The sequence below is a fragment of the Phacochoerus africanus genome, chromosome 8 (genome assembly GCF_016906955.1).
Source record: "Phacochoerus africanus isolate WHEZ1 chromosome 8, ROS_Pafr_v1, whole genome shotgun sequence".
NCBI lineage: Eukaryota > Metazoa > Chordata > Mammalia > Artiodactyla > Suidae > Phacochoerus > Phacochoerus africanus.
In genome coordinates, this window is record NC_062551.1 from 166,974,500 (window position 1) to 166,990,454 (window position 15,955).

Here is a 15,955-nt window from a genome sequence, read left to right on the forward strand (position 1 = left end):
TCGAGAGCCTGTTTCCTCGCCCTCGCGGTGGGGGCGTCATTTTACGCCGAGGAACGCAGGCACCCAGCTCAGCCAGGCTGAGGACCGAGGCCGTGAGCCCCCGTGGCCTGGGCGACCCAGTCCAATCCCGTGGAGTAAGGGGGCACGGCAGGGGTCACCGGCTGCCCTTCCTCAGTACTGGAGAACCTCGCAGCAATCTTGTAATCTGAGCCCAGGACCACCCCGCCCGATCTCGACCTCCACCCTCTGCATCTCGGGAGGTCCCAGCTCTCTCCCACCTACTGGGCACAATTTTAAACGTAATTCTTCCGAGGGGATTTAGGGGAGAGAAGAGCAACTGTCAGGCGGCTATCCCTGGTAGTCAACCCAAAGACGCTACCTTACCAGAGAGCAGTTTGCCCAGGAAAAAGGCTTCTGCGAGGGGGGCCTGCCCAGGACAGGCTGGCGCGAGCTTCCCGAGGCCTGGGCCTGACTTCAGGCAGGAGGGCCTGTTCTGTGCGACCTGAGAGTCTCATCACCTCTTTAAACCTCAAGTTTCCCCGGGGGTTATTACAGCTGACCAAAGATAAAGTGCGTTTCTAGAAAAACAGCAGTTGAGCAAGAAACTCTGCTGGGATTACAACAGGCCCTACCCTGCCTGTCCTTCAGCAGGGCTGGGGATGGTGGGTCAGACGTGGGCCCCTGCCAAGCCTGGGGAAATGTTGCTTCCTTCCAAAAATGTGTGCTCAGAGGACCTGTCAACCCATTAAGGGTTGGCTGTCTACCGTCCCTTAGGAATCCTTGGATGCTGGGAAAAGAAGAGAGTCAACCCCCTTTCTTGGCCCCAGGAGGGAATTGGCATAAAGAGTAACTTTGGGGAGTTCCCTGGTGGCTCACTGGGTTAAAGATCTGGTTTTGTCCCTGCTGTCCCTTCGGGTTCAATCCCTGGTCCAGGAACGTCCCCATGCCACAGGCATAGCCGAAAATATATGTCTATCTTTAGGATCTCCTGCTCCTCCCTTTCTACACAATCAGACACCAGAGATGGCAGCCACCTCCCAGCCCGAGGACACAAAGCAGCATTGAGTGGCTGAACTGACCTACTCTCCCGCACCCGGCCAGAGGCAAGCAACAGGACCTAGTGCCTGCCTGTCCAAGACCAATTGGGAAGCTCTGCTGTGCCCAAGCCACTGGCCCCTCCCTGCCCTGCTACTGCTCTAGCCTTGTCCACCTGGACCTTAGGAACTCACTGGGGGGAGAGGGGGCAAAGAGACTGGGTCTTCCTCCAGGAAAGCATCTCACCAACTACAGGCAGCTCAGCACAGCTCAGGACCCAACAGGTGTTGATCGCTCGTTCTTCAAGCCTTCTTTCGAGCTGGTTCCACAATGTTTGTGGAACAGACGCTGGCACACACATCTGCTCAATTGTTAGGTGGGACCGAGGTGAGAGTGATCACACTCAGCACAGCTCAGGACCCAACAGGTGTTGATCGCTCGTTCTTCAAGCCTTCTTTCGAGCTGGTTCCACAATGTTTGTGGAACAGACGCTGGCACACACATCTGCTCAACTGTTAGGTGGGACCGAGGTGAGAGTGATCACACTCAGTTCTAAAGATTGTGCGAATGGTCTGGTCCTTCCTCTGTTACCTCGTCCACCTCCAGGGGCAAGAGGAGCAAAAGGGGGGACTCACAGCCAGAGGTGCCTCTGCTCCCTGGGTCCCACTACACACGGCCTTCTGACAAGGACCTCCCTGAGCAGGAGAACTTCCTAGATCCCGCCTCACTGAGTCTTCTTAAAATGCATGGCCCTGCTCCAGAGCCTATGACTAGATACACTCCCGGCCTGACCCTGGGCCGCTCAGGCTCCTTGGGGCAGACACGACCAGTTCTCTGCTCAGCACATTTTATTGCTAAGGACAAGGTGATGCACCAGTTTTCAAAATAATTTGGTTTATAGCGTTCATACGTAACAAAAAAAACAAGGAAGTATTATAAATCTGATTCTTGTATACACAGGGTACAAGTGTGAAGCCCTCCAATCCTGGGCCCAGGCAAACAAATTCATGAGGAGCAAAAGCCTGTTTAACCCCTTCAGTGTTGCCCTCCAGTCCCCCCACCCCCCACCCCGAATCGGCCCCTCCCACTCCCAGACCAGGGGGCGTATCTAAACCTGTCCCTGGCCTCCAGTGGCCCCAGTTCATCCTAACCCTCCCAGCCCTGCATGATTGCAATTTTCTGTTGAGAGAATCACCCACCAGGCTCTGCCTGCTTCCATCATTAGATGCCCCTTCAGGGGTCTTCCCCACCCATACCCTCTACCACACCCTCTAATACTGTCCACAAGGCTTCTGTGCCTAGAGCTGTATGGGCCCACGCCCACGTCACCCCATCTTCTCCTTCAAGAGAGGGCAGAGAGGTGGCGTCAACTCACGAGCATCTCATCACTGCAGCTTTGCCAGCACTCCCTTGAGGAGGGGCCATGGACAGACAGATGCCACAGCCATCTCCAGCCAGCCCCAGGGGCCCTTACTCAGCTTAGCTGAGGGCAGAATTTCACATTTTTGTTGCCCTGGATAGGCAAGGAAGAAAGTAAAGGCCAGGGGCTGGGAGGAGCTGGTCCAGACCAGACACACATTCGTGTGTACACACACACACGCACACGCACGCACGCACGCACGCACGCATAAATACAAAAGGGGAGGGGCGAGCACCAGCACCTCTGCCTGGTTGGTGCAGGTGACCATTAGGAAGCGAAGTCCTGGGCCAGAAGCAGGGCATCTGGCCCAGCTGGCACAGTCGACCCCGTTACAGACGGGGGCCAGTGCAGCCACAGAGTTCCAGTGCTCAGCCCGTCGGCTGGGAGATCAGCGGCTGCTGCCAACATGTCCAAGAATGGCTTGTCCTTTCACTGCAGCGGAATGCGATGAGGGTGGGGTGAGAAGATGACGGGTTGGTTGGTTCATTCCTTTTCACTTCACAATCCACACGTCTAGGGACGTCAGAGTTCCAAGTGTCTGCTGTGCTGTGGAACCCGCGTGCTGGCGCCCGGACGGCTGGGGTGGCGTGGCCGTGGAAGCACCTACTCCATGATGGCCCGGTACAGCGCAGGCTCGATGTAATCCTCCCGGTATCTTGAGTTGATGACTCGTTGCCGTTTCTTTTCCTGCTTAACCTCCTTCTCCGTGAAAATCTCGTTGAAGCGCATGTCTGAGGCTACCGACTACAGAAGAAGAGGCAGAGCCACATGAGCGCTTTGTGGCCAATCCCCCCAAAGGGAGGAAAAAAAGGCCGCATCCTTGCTTTGTTCTTTCCCTCCCAGACGGGAACCGAGGGCATATGCGGAGCGCACTCACCAGTCTAGACTTGACTCTCTTGGGAAGCTCTTCGTCCAGTGTGTACACATCATCTCTTTTAACCACAAGCTGTGAGCCATCCTCAAACTCCACCTACCAAGGAAGCGAAGGCCTCTGGCTAAGACATCCCTGCCTCTCCCCCTGGTCCACCACCGACCATGGCCCTTGCCCGCGGCCGCAGCAACTGAGCTAAGGCTACCACGTGTAAAGCCAGACCTGGCAGACGGAGCACAGGGGAGCCTCTAGCTCTGAAAAGGGTGGTTACGGATCCTGCAGCTCCCCCGAGGGCAAACAGGGAATTAATCAAGCACCACCACCCCTTCCCACCCCCAGCGAAAACCCTGGGGTACCTGGTACATCTGGATGGGGTGGGAGGCCACAAACTTGGCTCCATAGACTCGGCCGTCTGTCCATCTCACCTGGACTACTTCTCCTTCAGCAGGAGGACCCAACTGGAGACAGTCCTGACTCTGAGGGAACAGGAAGGGCGAAGAGTGAAAGGAAGGTCCCCCCGAGAGGCCTGTTAGGTCCAAGTGGGCCGCGCATCTCGCCAGCTGCTGCTTGGAGGTGACAATGAAAAGCAGCTATGCTAAACGTGGTCCACTTAGCCAACGGAGACCCGAGGGCCATCACCAAGAGTCCTTCTCCTGCTCCTTCAGCTGTCTCCCTGAGAGGCGGTGGGCAGGGCTGTACCCGGAAGAAATATTCAAACTGTACTCAATTGTTTTAGGCAAGTGGTTTACAGGAAAAGTTAAAAACAAGGAGAGACCACGTGCCATACGACTTGGCAAAGAGAAACTTTAGGACTTTGCCTGCCTGCTGAAGGGGGTACAGCAAAGGCAGGCGCAGTCTCGGCTGCATTCCTGGCAGAGGGCTTGGGGATCTAGTGGGAAGAAGCCAGCCTGCGAGCGTATTCGTGGCCCCTGAGTCAAAGGGCTGAGGGGCAGACCTGGGAGAAGGTCCCTGGGGACACACAGAAAGCGGAGCAGGACAGCGAGTCTAAACTGATGGGGTGCCCCAGCTGCTCTCACCAATGCTGCTGCACGACAAGAATTCAGAAGGTTCTACATTCCAGTTCATTCATTGAGTAGAAATGGTTCCACGCTGTACTGCCGACTCACTACGGACTAGGTTATTCAGTAATTACACTGGGCACCAACGCAACAGTTAAGAAGAGAGTTCTGCCTCCCCCGAGCCCAAAAGAATCTGAGGTGGGAGTTTTTAACTAGTCAAATACGTGACCTTTGATGAATCACTTAAATTCTCAAGAGACTCGGGTTCACCTCCCGTAAGAGCAGTTCTCAAGCTGTGGTCTGCAGACCTCAGGAGGGTTCCTGAGATGCTCACAGGAAGCCTGTCAGGGCATGGTGGTTCCTACACTGATATGAAGGCATTTTTAGCTTTTCACTGTGTTGACATTTGCGGTGATGGGGGGGTAAGATCTATCACGGGTACAACTGCTGGCACCTCAGCACAAACCAAGGCGACGGCCCTAAGCGCTCCTGCTTGTTGCTGCATCCTCAACTACTCGTTCATATTGAACTTTACTTTATTCCCTTTCCATGGCCACGCCTGCGACACACGGAAGTTCCCGGGCTGCGGGGGTCGAATCAGAGCTGCAGTTGTTGGTCTATACGCCACAGTCACAGCAACACCAGATCCGAGCAGCATCAGCCACCTGTGCCACAGCTTACGCCCACGCCAGATCTGTAACCCAGTAAGCGGGGCCAAGGACTGAACCTGCACCCTCAGAGAGACAACGTGGGGTCCTTAACCTTGCTGACCCCAACGGGAACTCCAGGGTGCACTCATAAATTAGGAAAAAAAGAAAAAAGCCTGGCCCTCACATAAGGGTGAAGCTCCCTAAAATGGAAAGATTCTTATGAGATTAGTGCTACAAATGAAAGTGATTTTTCTGACACTGTAGCATAAAATGCCACATTTGGCAGAGCTGCGCTGGCACGGATGACGGTGAAAAGTCAAGCGGCGGTGAGAGAGCCCCTCTCAGGGCCAGACCAGCGGACGTGGTGTCAGTGTTTGCCCGGCTGCCCTCAGAGTCCACGCGGCAACGAACTGCGACAGATCCACCACGCACTGGGTTTCGGCGTCATGCGAAAGCAGAAAGGCCACAACCGTCCGAAAGGCTATTTCAATACTCGTACTTTTCCAATTACCCATCAGATACTCTAACCAAAACAGTATATTGCAACAAAACTGAAGATATGACATTAGATTTGCAAAGCTATAGCAAAATGGCACTTTTAGTATTTTTGCTTTATTTAAAATGAAATTATTTTTCATTAAAGAATGGATTATTTCAAATCAATGTCCCTTTTAATTTCTAATGAGTAAATATTGACAGGCATAACCCACAGAAAACACAGCCCTCTAGAGCCCTCAGTAACTTTTTTTCGCTTTGGAAGGCTGCACCCGTGGCACATGGACATTCCCAGGCTAGGGGCTGAATTAGAGCTACAGCTGTTGGCCTATGCCATAGCCATGCAGGATCTGAGCCGAGTCTGTGACCTACACCACAGGTCACGACAACACCAGATCCTTAACCCACTGAGTGAGGCCAGGGATTGAACCCACAATCTCATGGTTACCAGTCGGATTCGTTACTGCTGAGCCACGACGGGACCTCCCCTCAATAACTTCTTGAAGAGTCCTGAGGTCAGTGTTTTCTACGTTAGAGACACCATCTACTTCTCAGAGTTGCATGACAAGCGACAGGAGGAATTCCTACCATGGCTCAGTGGAAATGAATGACTAGCATCCATGAGGATGCGGGTTCCATCCCTGGCCTTGCCCAGTGGGTGGCGGATCTGGCGTTGCTGTGAGCTGTGGTGGAGGCTGCAGATGCGGCTTGGTTCCTGCATGGCTGTGGCTGTGGCACTGGCCGGCAGCTGTGGCTCCGATTTGATCCTTAGCCTGGGAACGTCCGTCCATGTGCTGCTGGTGACGCCCTAAGAGGAAAAAGAAAAAGTGGCAGAGACGTAAAGGACTCAGCACAGTGCCTGGCAACTGGGAGAGCTTAACAAAGCACAGCTACTCTGCTGCCACAGACGCTGCGGCGGCATCGTCTTTACGAAACGGAGGTCTGCCTCACAAGTGATGAACGTGCTTTTAGCAGCTAAGGCGCCAAAGTGGCATAAACGTGTGAAACACCTGTCCTTAAAAGGCTTCATTCCCCTAAACGGTGCTCCGTCCAAGGTGAACAGGCGGGGCCGTGGGGGATGCGGAAGGGGGAAACGTGAACGGAGTCCTGAGTCCTGAGCCAGGAAACCCAGGACTGAGTCCAGGCAGGGCCCCAGGGTCTCAGCGGTGGATACCTGGACAGGCGGCGGGTATCGGCGAGCAGTTTCGATTCCGCCCCAACGCCTTCGACTGTAAAGAACCAAAAGCAAGTCCCGCGCGTCTGCTCCGCGCGCACGCGGCACAAGAGCCCCCATCGCCGGCTACTCAGCGAAGGAGCTGGTGCGGGTGCACTGGTGTGATCTAAAGCCTGCGCCCCGACTGCAGCAGGGTGTCCTCGAGGGAGGTCTAAACCACAAGCTTGTCTCAGAGACCTACAGAAGGCACTGACGCCTGCGAGCTTCTAGAGCAAACAGGGTACCCTCGCGGCTCGCGACCTCCTCTGCAGGGAAAGAGTAGGACGAACTCTGTCGAGGGACCGACGGAGGGACCACGGGCCGGGCTAGGAAAGGTCAGTCTGCCCGCCAGACCTAGACACGCCCCCGTCCCCAAGTGCCCACGAAGCCCCTGCAGACATACCACTATGTCCTCGGGATAGAGATTGTCACTGAAGGAGCCATCGTCGAAGTTGACCTCGTAGAAGGTCTCGGTGGTGAGCCGGACCACCTCGCACTGGTAGAAGCGCCCGTTCTTGTGCTTGCTGATGACCTTCTGGCCTGCGGTGATGCTCTGCAAGGCCCCCTTGGCGCGCTGGGCGGGGAGAGGGGCTTGGGTTACGGCCACGGTGGGTGGGCGGGCTGGCAGAGGGGGAGCGCGGTCCGTCGGTGCGGTCCCTCTTCGCCAGGAAACGATCCGCGAGCGCAGAAAAGGGAGAAAGCGGGAGGAAACACGCCCTTCCTTCTGACACCCACGTCCCAGCGGGAAGGGGAAGAGCCTCGGGTCGTCCTTTCCCCGTAGCTGTGGCCCCTTCCTCATTCCTAGTCCACAACTGGGCCTTCGCACATACGGTCTCACCCCAAACTCCCAGAACAGACCCTAGTGACCCCCCACTGTTGTGAGGAACGGACCAAACAGCCCCTGCTAATGCACACGGCTTAGACACACAGCAAAGTGGACACGCCACAGGCGCTCTGAGGCCTGGGGCCCCACAGAGCGCCCCACACAGATGCTAGCACCAGCCCACCCTCAGGGCCAGTGGGTGAAGACTGAGCTTCCCTGGAGGTCCTCAGCTGCCCCTGACAAACACGTGCCCGTGACAAGAGCCCTGCCATCTCTGGGGCCATCACATGGCCCCCCTTCTCATTCCGATCTTGCCCTGGATGCGAATGCCATCCCAGAGGCTCTGGTGGCCTCCAACTGCCCTGCCTCAAGCTGACCAAGCACTGTGCTCCCGCCGTGCTGGCCCCCGTGCTGCTCCGAGCACGCGTGTTCGCACACGGGGCCTTTGCCCTGCTGGCCCCTCTGCCTGGAAGGCTAGCCCCCAGCCAGGTGCCCACTGGCCCCGACATCCAGTCACCTCCTCCTCCTCTCCTGCACCCAGCTTTACTTGTGCGCCCGTGCTTCTCGCCGTCTGAGACACTACTGACTTATTCCTGTAAATCTACATACTTGATTTTATACACTTACAAGTAAGTAAGTACATTTACTTATTTCTCTAAGTCGACTTATTCTACGAACTATACCAAATGCAGCAGGAGCGCAGGGGCTGTTTTGTCTTACTCACTGGTGTGTCCTCAGCCTTTAAAACTGTGCCTGACATGTCGCTGATGCCCAGTAAACACGTGAACAGTGAAACAATTCTCAAGACCCGCTCCCCGCATCTCCTCACAGCACCAGCAGCCCGCGGCTGCCAATGGGAGGGTGTGGGGGACCAACGGCAACAACCACCTCGCTACCCGGGCGCCACAAAACTCCCTTCCTCCCCGGAGCCGGGACACAGTGGTACCTCCAGCTTTTGAGCCTCAAATTCTCGTAGCGACTGTTTTTCCCTCTGCCTACCGAGCTCCTCCGCCACCTGGCCACCTCTTTTGCTCAGTAGAACATCTTTATGAAAGAGAAGGACCTAGCCTTTTCCATGATCCAAGCGGTGGGTCTAGAGTTTGTCCTCTGGCCTGCGGCCCTCCCTTTTGTGACTGATTTTAGTGCACTCCTGACAAGTCCTTATCCGCACCTCTTCTGCTAGACTGTGACTCACCGACGGCAGGCTGGCTTCTGACCAGACTACCCCAAGGGACCGCCCCGGTTTGGGGCAGAGGGACCATCTCACCAGTCCTGCCTTCCCAAGGGCACATGGCCCTCTGGAGCCCCCTGCTGGCCCCCTGGCTGCAGTGCTCCGCTTCCCTCCACAACTGCCTTGTGCCCTGCCATTTGCTCCTTATATGAAGAATCTCCAGAGTTCAGTTTCGTTTTTTTTTTGCTGCTTAGGGCTGCACCTGCAGCATATGGAGGTCCCCAGGCTAGGGGTCAAATCAGAGCCACAGCAACACGGGATCCAAGCTGCGTCTGCAACCTTCACAACAGCTCATGGCAACACTGGATCCTTAACCCACTGAGCAAAGCCAGGGACGGAACCCGCATCTTCAAGGATGCTAGTCGGATGCGTTAACCACTGAGCCATGACGAGAACCCCGAGAGTTCAGTTTCTAATGGCAATTAGATTTAACCATCCTGTTAAATGCTGACAATATCCAAATCTCAGTCCAGTTAATCCAGCTGCCTCCTGGGAGCTCGGTCAGAATGTTGTAGCCCCTCAAATCCACAGGTCCTTGCTCACTTTCCTCCCCCGCTCTCCCCCGCACACAGCCCCCGTCTCAGTCCCGGTCACAGTTGTAACAGCAGCACGTGAGCTTCCCTCCCACCCTGCCACCTGCCCAGGGAGCAGCCCGAGTCGTTGTAAACTCACCGGTCCTCACTCCAGCCTCTTCCTCTTCCTGCGTCCTCTCCCCATGGCAGCCAACGAGCCCTATCAGTTCCACCCTCTGTAGGATCCCAGTGTCGGCTGTGACCCGAAGGCTCTGCCTCTGTGTCCCCACTGCAGACCCTACCTCTCTTCTCACCAGGCGGACTGCCCTCCCTGCCACCAGCTCTCACTCCTTCAACCCTTTCTTCAAACAGCTATCCGCGTAACTGTTCCAAAGGACAGCTCCAAATCACCACAGTGGAGACATTCTCCCCACCGAATGGAAGAAGGGTCCGACGCCTAAGGATGGCAGCCCAGGGCCTCCATCCCCTGGCACCGCTTGCCTTTCTGGTACCATCCCCCGATAGGCTCCCAAGCCAGTCTCACAGTTCCTTCTTCTGAAACCTACTCACTTTCTGCAGACTTGGCTGCCCTCGCACTCACCACTCCTACTTAGTGTTTAAGACCCACTTCGAAGGCCGCCTTCGACCCCAACTCTTCCCCTGAGCCTGACTGTCTAGACAAGTGCAAAAATGTCCACGCAGGTTCATGGTTAGGTGCTCTTCCACCAGTGCTTCTGCTGTGTCCCTGCCACTGTGCTAAGTACAGGGACGCCCAGGTTAACGAGACCTGCTCCCTCCACGAGGAGAGGCAAACAAGCAAACAGATCATGAAAAGGCATCGCCCGCGAGCAGCTGGCACCACTGGATTAGGAGGAACGAGGCAGGAAGGAGCGATGGAGCCCAGGCTCACGAGCACTTTCCACGAAGCACGGCGCCGGAGGAAACACTGCCGACACAATGTATGGACAGCCTGCAGAGAAGGTGACCCCGGAAACCGTCAGGAGGGGTCCAGAACGGCCCCTCTCTCACCTCCAAATTAGGAATCTTGTGCCGAAAACAGGTAATGAAGACCACAAAAGGCCAGTCATCGGGCTGCATCATCACACCTGCAGCCTGGGCGCAGCTCACGTGGAAGGCGGTCGGGCAGCGGCCGTGCGAACACTGCACACAGCAGCCAGCCGCTCTTTTCCTCCGCTTCTTACAGAAGACACATTTCTGCAACACAGGGGAAGCAGGCCACTGAGTCCAGGAACGAACGGTGGTCTTCTCTCTTGCTGCCCTGCCTGAACGCAGAGTCCGTGCAAAAGCCCACTCCCTGACCAAAACACAAGGGCACACCTACCTTTTTTTTTTTTTTTTTGTAATTTTTACTTTCTGGCTGCACCCACAGCATGCAGAAGTTCCTGGACCAGGGATGGATCCAGCATCACAGCAGTGACCTGAGCCGCAGCAGTGAAAATGCAGATCCCTAACCTGCTAGGCCACCAGGGAACTCCACACACACACTTTTCTAATCCGCTGTCCGATCACAGGCACCCGAGTTAAGCAGTTTTAACCAGAGGGTGAGAAATGGAAACCAAGGGGCAAAAGACGGCCTCGGGGCCAACCAGGGATGCTTCCCTCTACCCTCGAGCCCTAGAAAGGCACGAGCCCATCTCCTTACCAGTTTGAAGCGGGGCAGGGGGATTTTGCTCACATCCACGGGACTTCTTTCTGCAATGTTGACAAATCTTGCTTCCAGAATCGCTACTGCACATGAGACATGGACCCACCTGCCGAAAGGCAAAGGCCTCTTCAGTTCCCCTCTGGCCCCAGGCCCGGTGGCCTTCCAACGCGGGCCTGCCTCTGGTACTTCCCCTCCACCCCCCCGCCACCCAAGCAGACCACTGGACTTCCGGGTGAGCTCAGACCCAGAAGAGTCTCCACACAGAGCAGGTGTTAACAGGTCCCCACCACACTGCCCCAGGTCAGCACAGAGTCACCCTTCTCACACCACCCACTCACAATCTGTCGCACAGGAGCAAAGCCACAGCTAATTGGGAGTGGCAGGTTTCAGGGAGCGAGAATAAATCAGACCTCTTTCAGAGTTCCCACTGTTGCTCAGGGGATTAAGAACCTGACCAGTACCCATGAGGACATGGGTTTGATCCCTGGCTTTGCTCAGTGTGTTAAGGATCCACCGTTGCCATTGCCGTGAGCCGTGGTGTAGGTCGCAGACACGGCTTGGATCCCGCGTTGCTGTGGCTGTGGTGTAGGCCGGCGGCTGCAGCTCCGATTCGACCCCAAGCCTAGGAATTCTCATATGCTGTGAGTGGGGCCCTAAAAAGAAAAAAAAAAAAAAAAAAAAAACCACTAGACCCCTTTCACTAGAGGACCTGGGTGCTTCCTCGAATTATCTCCAACTGCGCCCCAGGCTGCCCAGCCCTGTCTCCAGGCCTTTGCCCAAACTTTCTCGGGGCTGAAATGTTCTTTCCTTTCCTCTCCTTTCATCCACCTCAGGCTCATTCTTTCAGGTCTGGCCGAGCCCCAACTTGGAAGGTCTGTTTAGTAGACATCCTTAGAGAATTAAAGTAAGCTCTGGGCTGGAGTTCCCGTCGTGGCACAGCGGAAACAAATCGCGCTAGGAACCGTGAGATGGCAGGTTCGATTCCTGGCCTTGCGCAGTGGGTTAAGGATCCGGCACTGCCATGAGCTGTGGTGTAGGTCACAGACGTGGCTTGGATCCCGCATTGCTCTGGCTCTGGTGTAGGCCGGCGGCTACAGCTCCGATTCGACCCCTAGCCTGGGAACCTCCATGTGCCCTAAAAAGCAAAATAAAATAAAATAAAATAAAAGCCCTGGGCATTTGGAAAAACAAACATGCACCAAGATGAGCTCAATGAACAGGGTTGAGAACTCCTAGAATCAGGTCAGGTGGAAACGCCAGAGTTGGGGCCGCGCGGAGGCCACCTGCAGGGCTGGCGGGGTGGTCACGTGGCAGTGGAAACAGATTTGCTGTGCGGAGCCCTGGAGGGTAGACCAAGGATTACAAGGTGCAAGCAGAGCCCTTTCCACTCCCAGTAAAGGAGCACTTCAACCGCGCCATCCTGCAATCATGAGGAACACCGTGGCCTCGAGCCATGGCAGCTGGTGCCTTTCAAGGAGCGGAAGCTGGAGTTCCCGTCGTGGCGCAGTGGTTAACGAATCCGACTAGGAACCATGAGGTTGCAGGTTCGATCCCTGGCCTTGCTCAGTGGGTTCGATCCCTGGCGTTGCCGTGAGCTGTGGTGTAGGTCGTGGACGTGGCTTGGATCCCATGTTGCTATGGCTGTGGTGTGTGATGTAGGCTGTTGGCTACAGCTCCAATTCAACCCCCCTAGCCTGGGACCCTCCACATGCCACCGGAGCGGCCCTAAGAAAGGCAAAAAGACAAAAAAAAGAGTGGAAGCAGCAAAAGCACAATAGCCATCTATCTGGAACAGCACGAAGGGGATTCCTGTGATTCGGGAGGCCAGGCATAGGTGGGCTCCAAATTCCCACAGGTTTTTAGCTGGAAGCAGAGTCTTCACGGCTGGGTGCCCGTCGACCCGTGCGTACCAGCCCCTCAGCAGCCTGAGCAAAACTGCATTCATCTGACATTCCTCTCGGAACCACGGAGTCACGACCCAGCACAGAAATTCAGCTTGGTGAGTCAGGGCAAGCTGCCTGACAGCCGAGAAGCCCATGGGCTAAGTGGCACCCAGACTCCTCTGCAGATTTTTTTTGCTTTTCGTGGCGGCACCTGTGGCATGTGGAAGTTCCTAGGCTAGGGGTCAAATCGGAGTTGTAGCTGCCAACCTACACCACAGACACAGCCATGCCAGACCTGAGCCATGTCTGAGACCTACACCACAGCTCGAGGTGATGCCAGATCCCCAACCCACTGAGCGAGGCCAAGAATCGAACCCGCATCCACAACAGGAACACCACCTCTGCAGATCTGACGCAGGAGCGGGTAGGCATGGCTGGGCGCTCCTCCCTGCCCCACTGTCCTCACTCACACAGCCAGGGCGCCTGCCTGCAGAAGAGCTCACGAGCCCCCAGCCACAGCCCCTGCGCACCAGGCCCAGCTCGAACAAGGTAACTGTCCTGTCCTCGTTTCCGGCCGCGAAGCCTCTTCGGCCCCTCGCGAGCCCGTCGGAACTCCTCCAAAGGGGGAGGGGCAGGTCTGGCTCAGAGGGGAAGCGCGAGCTGGAAAGCTCTGGGCCCGCGAGGCTCCCCATCTTTCAGGCTAGTTTTGGAGATGCTATTTCAGCCCCAAACAACGTGCTTCCCACGTCCTCATCAGCCACGTGGATGAAGAGCCACCGCCCTTGCGGTGACCCTGCACATGGGTCCAGAGCTCCGAAAACTCACCTGTCATCGTTGGCTCTCTGCAGGGCTCCTCCTCGTAAGGAGCATAAACAGCAGTCCTGCCAAGGATGTGGAGAGAAGCATGGTCACCACCGAGTCACCAGCAGCTCACCTGCCCTCCCCGTGACTCCTTTTGGAAGCCGCAGCCTCCACGTGAGAACGCAGCCCTCAGCGTGTGGGGCCTCGCCTGCGTGGCCCCTGTAACCAGGCGCCCCGAAGGAAGACAGGGAGGCCACTGAGGGCTGCTGGCACCACTTACTCGCCAGACAGAACACACTCCTCTTTGCTGGTGTGTTAACAACAACTACAGATAAGCTGCTCGAGCCGGAGGCATGGCACAGCTCCGACCGCCTCTTCGGTCGGTAGCGCCAGGTCCCAGAGAAAGGGGAGGAATAAAGAGAAAGCTACAAAAGGAACCTTCGGAGCCCCACCGCAATGCTCCGACCAGATGGCTCAGTCCTGTCCAAGGCGGGCGTTCTGGCCCATCCACAGGAGGGCCTCCCCTGGCACAGCAGGGCAAAGGCAGCTTCCAGGCTCCGCGGTGCCCTGCCACAGGTAGGCAGCCAACACCCTCACTGCCGTGAGCACGGATCGGACATCACTGTGTGCCAGGCCCCCGACGGACGGCTGGGACGGAACGCCCACGTCAAAGGGCCTGGCCCTGAGCGAACTCCGGTCTCACAGGGAGACAGCCGGAGTGTGGGAACGCTCACCTCTTCCAGGGCACTGGCCGCACACCGAGAACACATCCAGTCTTCCGAAGCCTTTGCAGGGGGGACGCCGTAGCAACCTAACAGGGACACCGAGGTGAGCAGGTTGAACCCAGAGGCCGGAGTCAGAGTGGACACCTGCAACTCTTTTCCGAAGACTTCCTCCCAAAGCCACAAGTTAAACTCACAGAAACTCCTGAGCTTTAGCATCAGGGTCCCACAACTCAGCCGTACAGTATGGCCCAAAGTCTTGAAAAGTCGGAAACTAGATTCACTGCTACAGACACCTAGTGGGCAGCAGGGACTCATGACCTCCTGGTATCTGCATGGACCCCAGAGCCACGTGACCCTCAGACTCCATCAGCACCCAGCTCCCCAAGAACACTTAAGCAATCTCTGCACTGGGGGACTGCCTAGGGAGGCCAAGAGGTGGCAGGAGCTCCAGGAAAGACGCCCATGCCCGCTGGGACAGGACCCGGAGACGAGGAGAGGTGCGAGGCACTCACTGGCGTGGACGCGGACGCTGCACTTCTTGCAGGAAACCAGCATGCTGGTGCCGTCCTCCTCCAGGTAAGGAGTGGACAGGTTGATGTCGGTGCTGCAGCCCGTCGAGGTGAAGCACATCTCTGGAATCAACGGCTTGGTCCTCTGCTTCTGGGGGGCTAAATCCGGAGCGCCTCCACAGCTCTGACTGAGGCCTCCAAACTCAACCTGAAGACGGAGCAGGTGCACACCTCGGTGGGCAGGCCCGCGCCCTCAGCTCTCCACCTGCTCCATCAGCAGAAAGCCGCGCTCTCCCTGACAGGGCGCCGGCTATGGCTCCCGGGTGCACAGCCATTATCCCAGAGCTGCTAATTGAAGTTCCCTCTAATGACTCAAATTCAATTTCTCACAGCAGCATCAAACAAAGGCCCCCAGGGAAGAACAGAGAAAAGGGAGCGAGGTAAGAGGCCTTTGGGGTTTCACTCTTCCCAAGTCGAGTGGCAATAAGACGCACTCGGAGGCTGGCTGGGCTGCTCTCGGCGGCTCCCCTATGCACTGCGCAGGGGGGTGTGCCGGCCCCACCCGGAGGGCGCTCCCTCGAGCCAGCACCGATTTCCTCTCGGGGGCTGTGTCAGCAGTCACCTGAGCTGGAGCCCTGTCACATGGCTGGAGCCCCACGTGCTGTTTCTGGCTTGGGGCCCCTGCAGGAAGAACATTATGTCCCTGCACTTCCCTTGGCAGATGCCTGACGGCAAGAATCTGCTGGCTCTGCCGCTGGATGGCACCACCATCCCTGTTCCAAAGACACATGTCAACCCCCGAGCCTACGCCATTCGTGAAACTCTGAGGCCCGCTCAGTCGATCTGCCGACAGCAGAGCCCGGCCATCTGCTGCTTTCCTCACCAGCAAGGGCACAGAGACACCTGCTGCTTTTGCTTTGGGTCAATGGAAAGAAGTAGCGAGTTACTAACTCAAAGTGTGATGGGCTGGTTTCCTTCTTTGGCAAACATGAACGCCCTGGCATGGCCAGGGGCAGCCACGCCACTTTAAGCACCATCAGGGGACTGGTTATCTCCATGCCACCCTGTGCGGGTCCCAGCTGAGACTAAGCTGGTCAGCTGG

General features: G+C 56.6%; 1 protein-coding gene across 3 annotated transcripts in view; it reads right to left on the reverse strand.

Moving 5' to 3' along the window:
• Positions 1 to 1,865: 1,865 nt before the first annotated feature.
• The window catches only part of KDM4A (lysine demethylase 4A), a 44,315-nt gene continuing 30,225 nt past the window's right edge, over positions 1,866 to 15,955 (reverse strand). For 2 of the 3 annotated variants that reach the window (XM_047789367.1, XM_047789368.1), the window contains exons 14-22: positions 14,857 to 15,061; positions 14,354 to 14,430; positions 13,644 to 13,699; positions 10,933 to 11,041; positions 10,299 to 10,484; positions 7,107 to 7,277; positions 3,683 to 3,802; positions 3,333 to 3,425; positions 1,866 to 3,199 (exon numbers count right to left, since the gene is read on the reverse strand). In XM_047789367.1, coding sequence (XP_047645323.1) covers positions 3,059 to 3,199; positions 3,333 to 3,425; positions 3,683 to 3,802; positions 7,107 to 7,277; positions 10,299 to 10,484; positions 10,933 to 11,041; positions 13,644 to 13,699; positions 14,354 to 14,430; positions 14,857 to 15,061 — 1,158 coding nt within the window. In that variant the 3' untranslated portion in view covers positions 1,866 to 3,058. Of the gene's footprint in view, positions 3,200 to 3,332; positions 3,426 to 3,682; positions 3,803 to 6,664; positions 6,720 to 7,106; positions 7,278 to 10,298; positions 10,485 to 10,932; positions 11,042 to 13,643; positions 13,700 to 14,353; positions 14,431 to 14,856; positions 15,062 to 15,955 lie in introns of those variants that run through there. The other variant, XR_007136200.1, reaches the window with a different exon arrangement.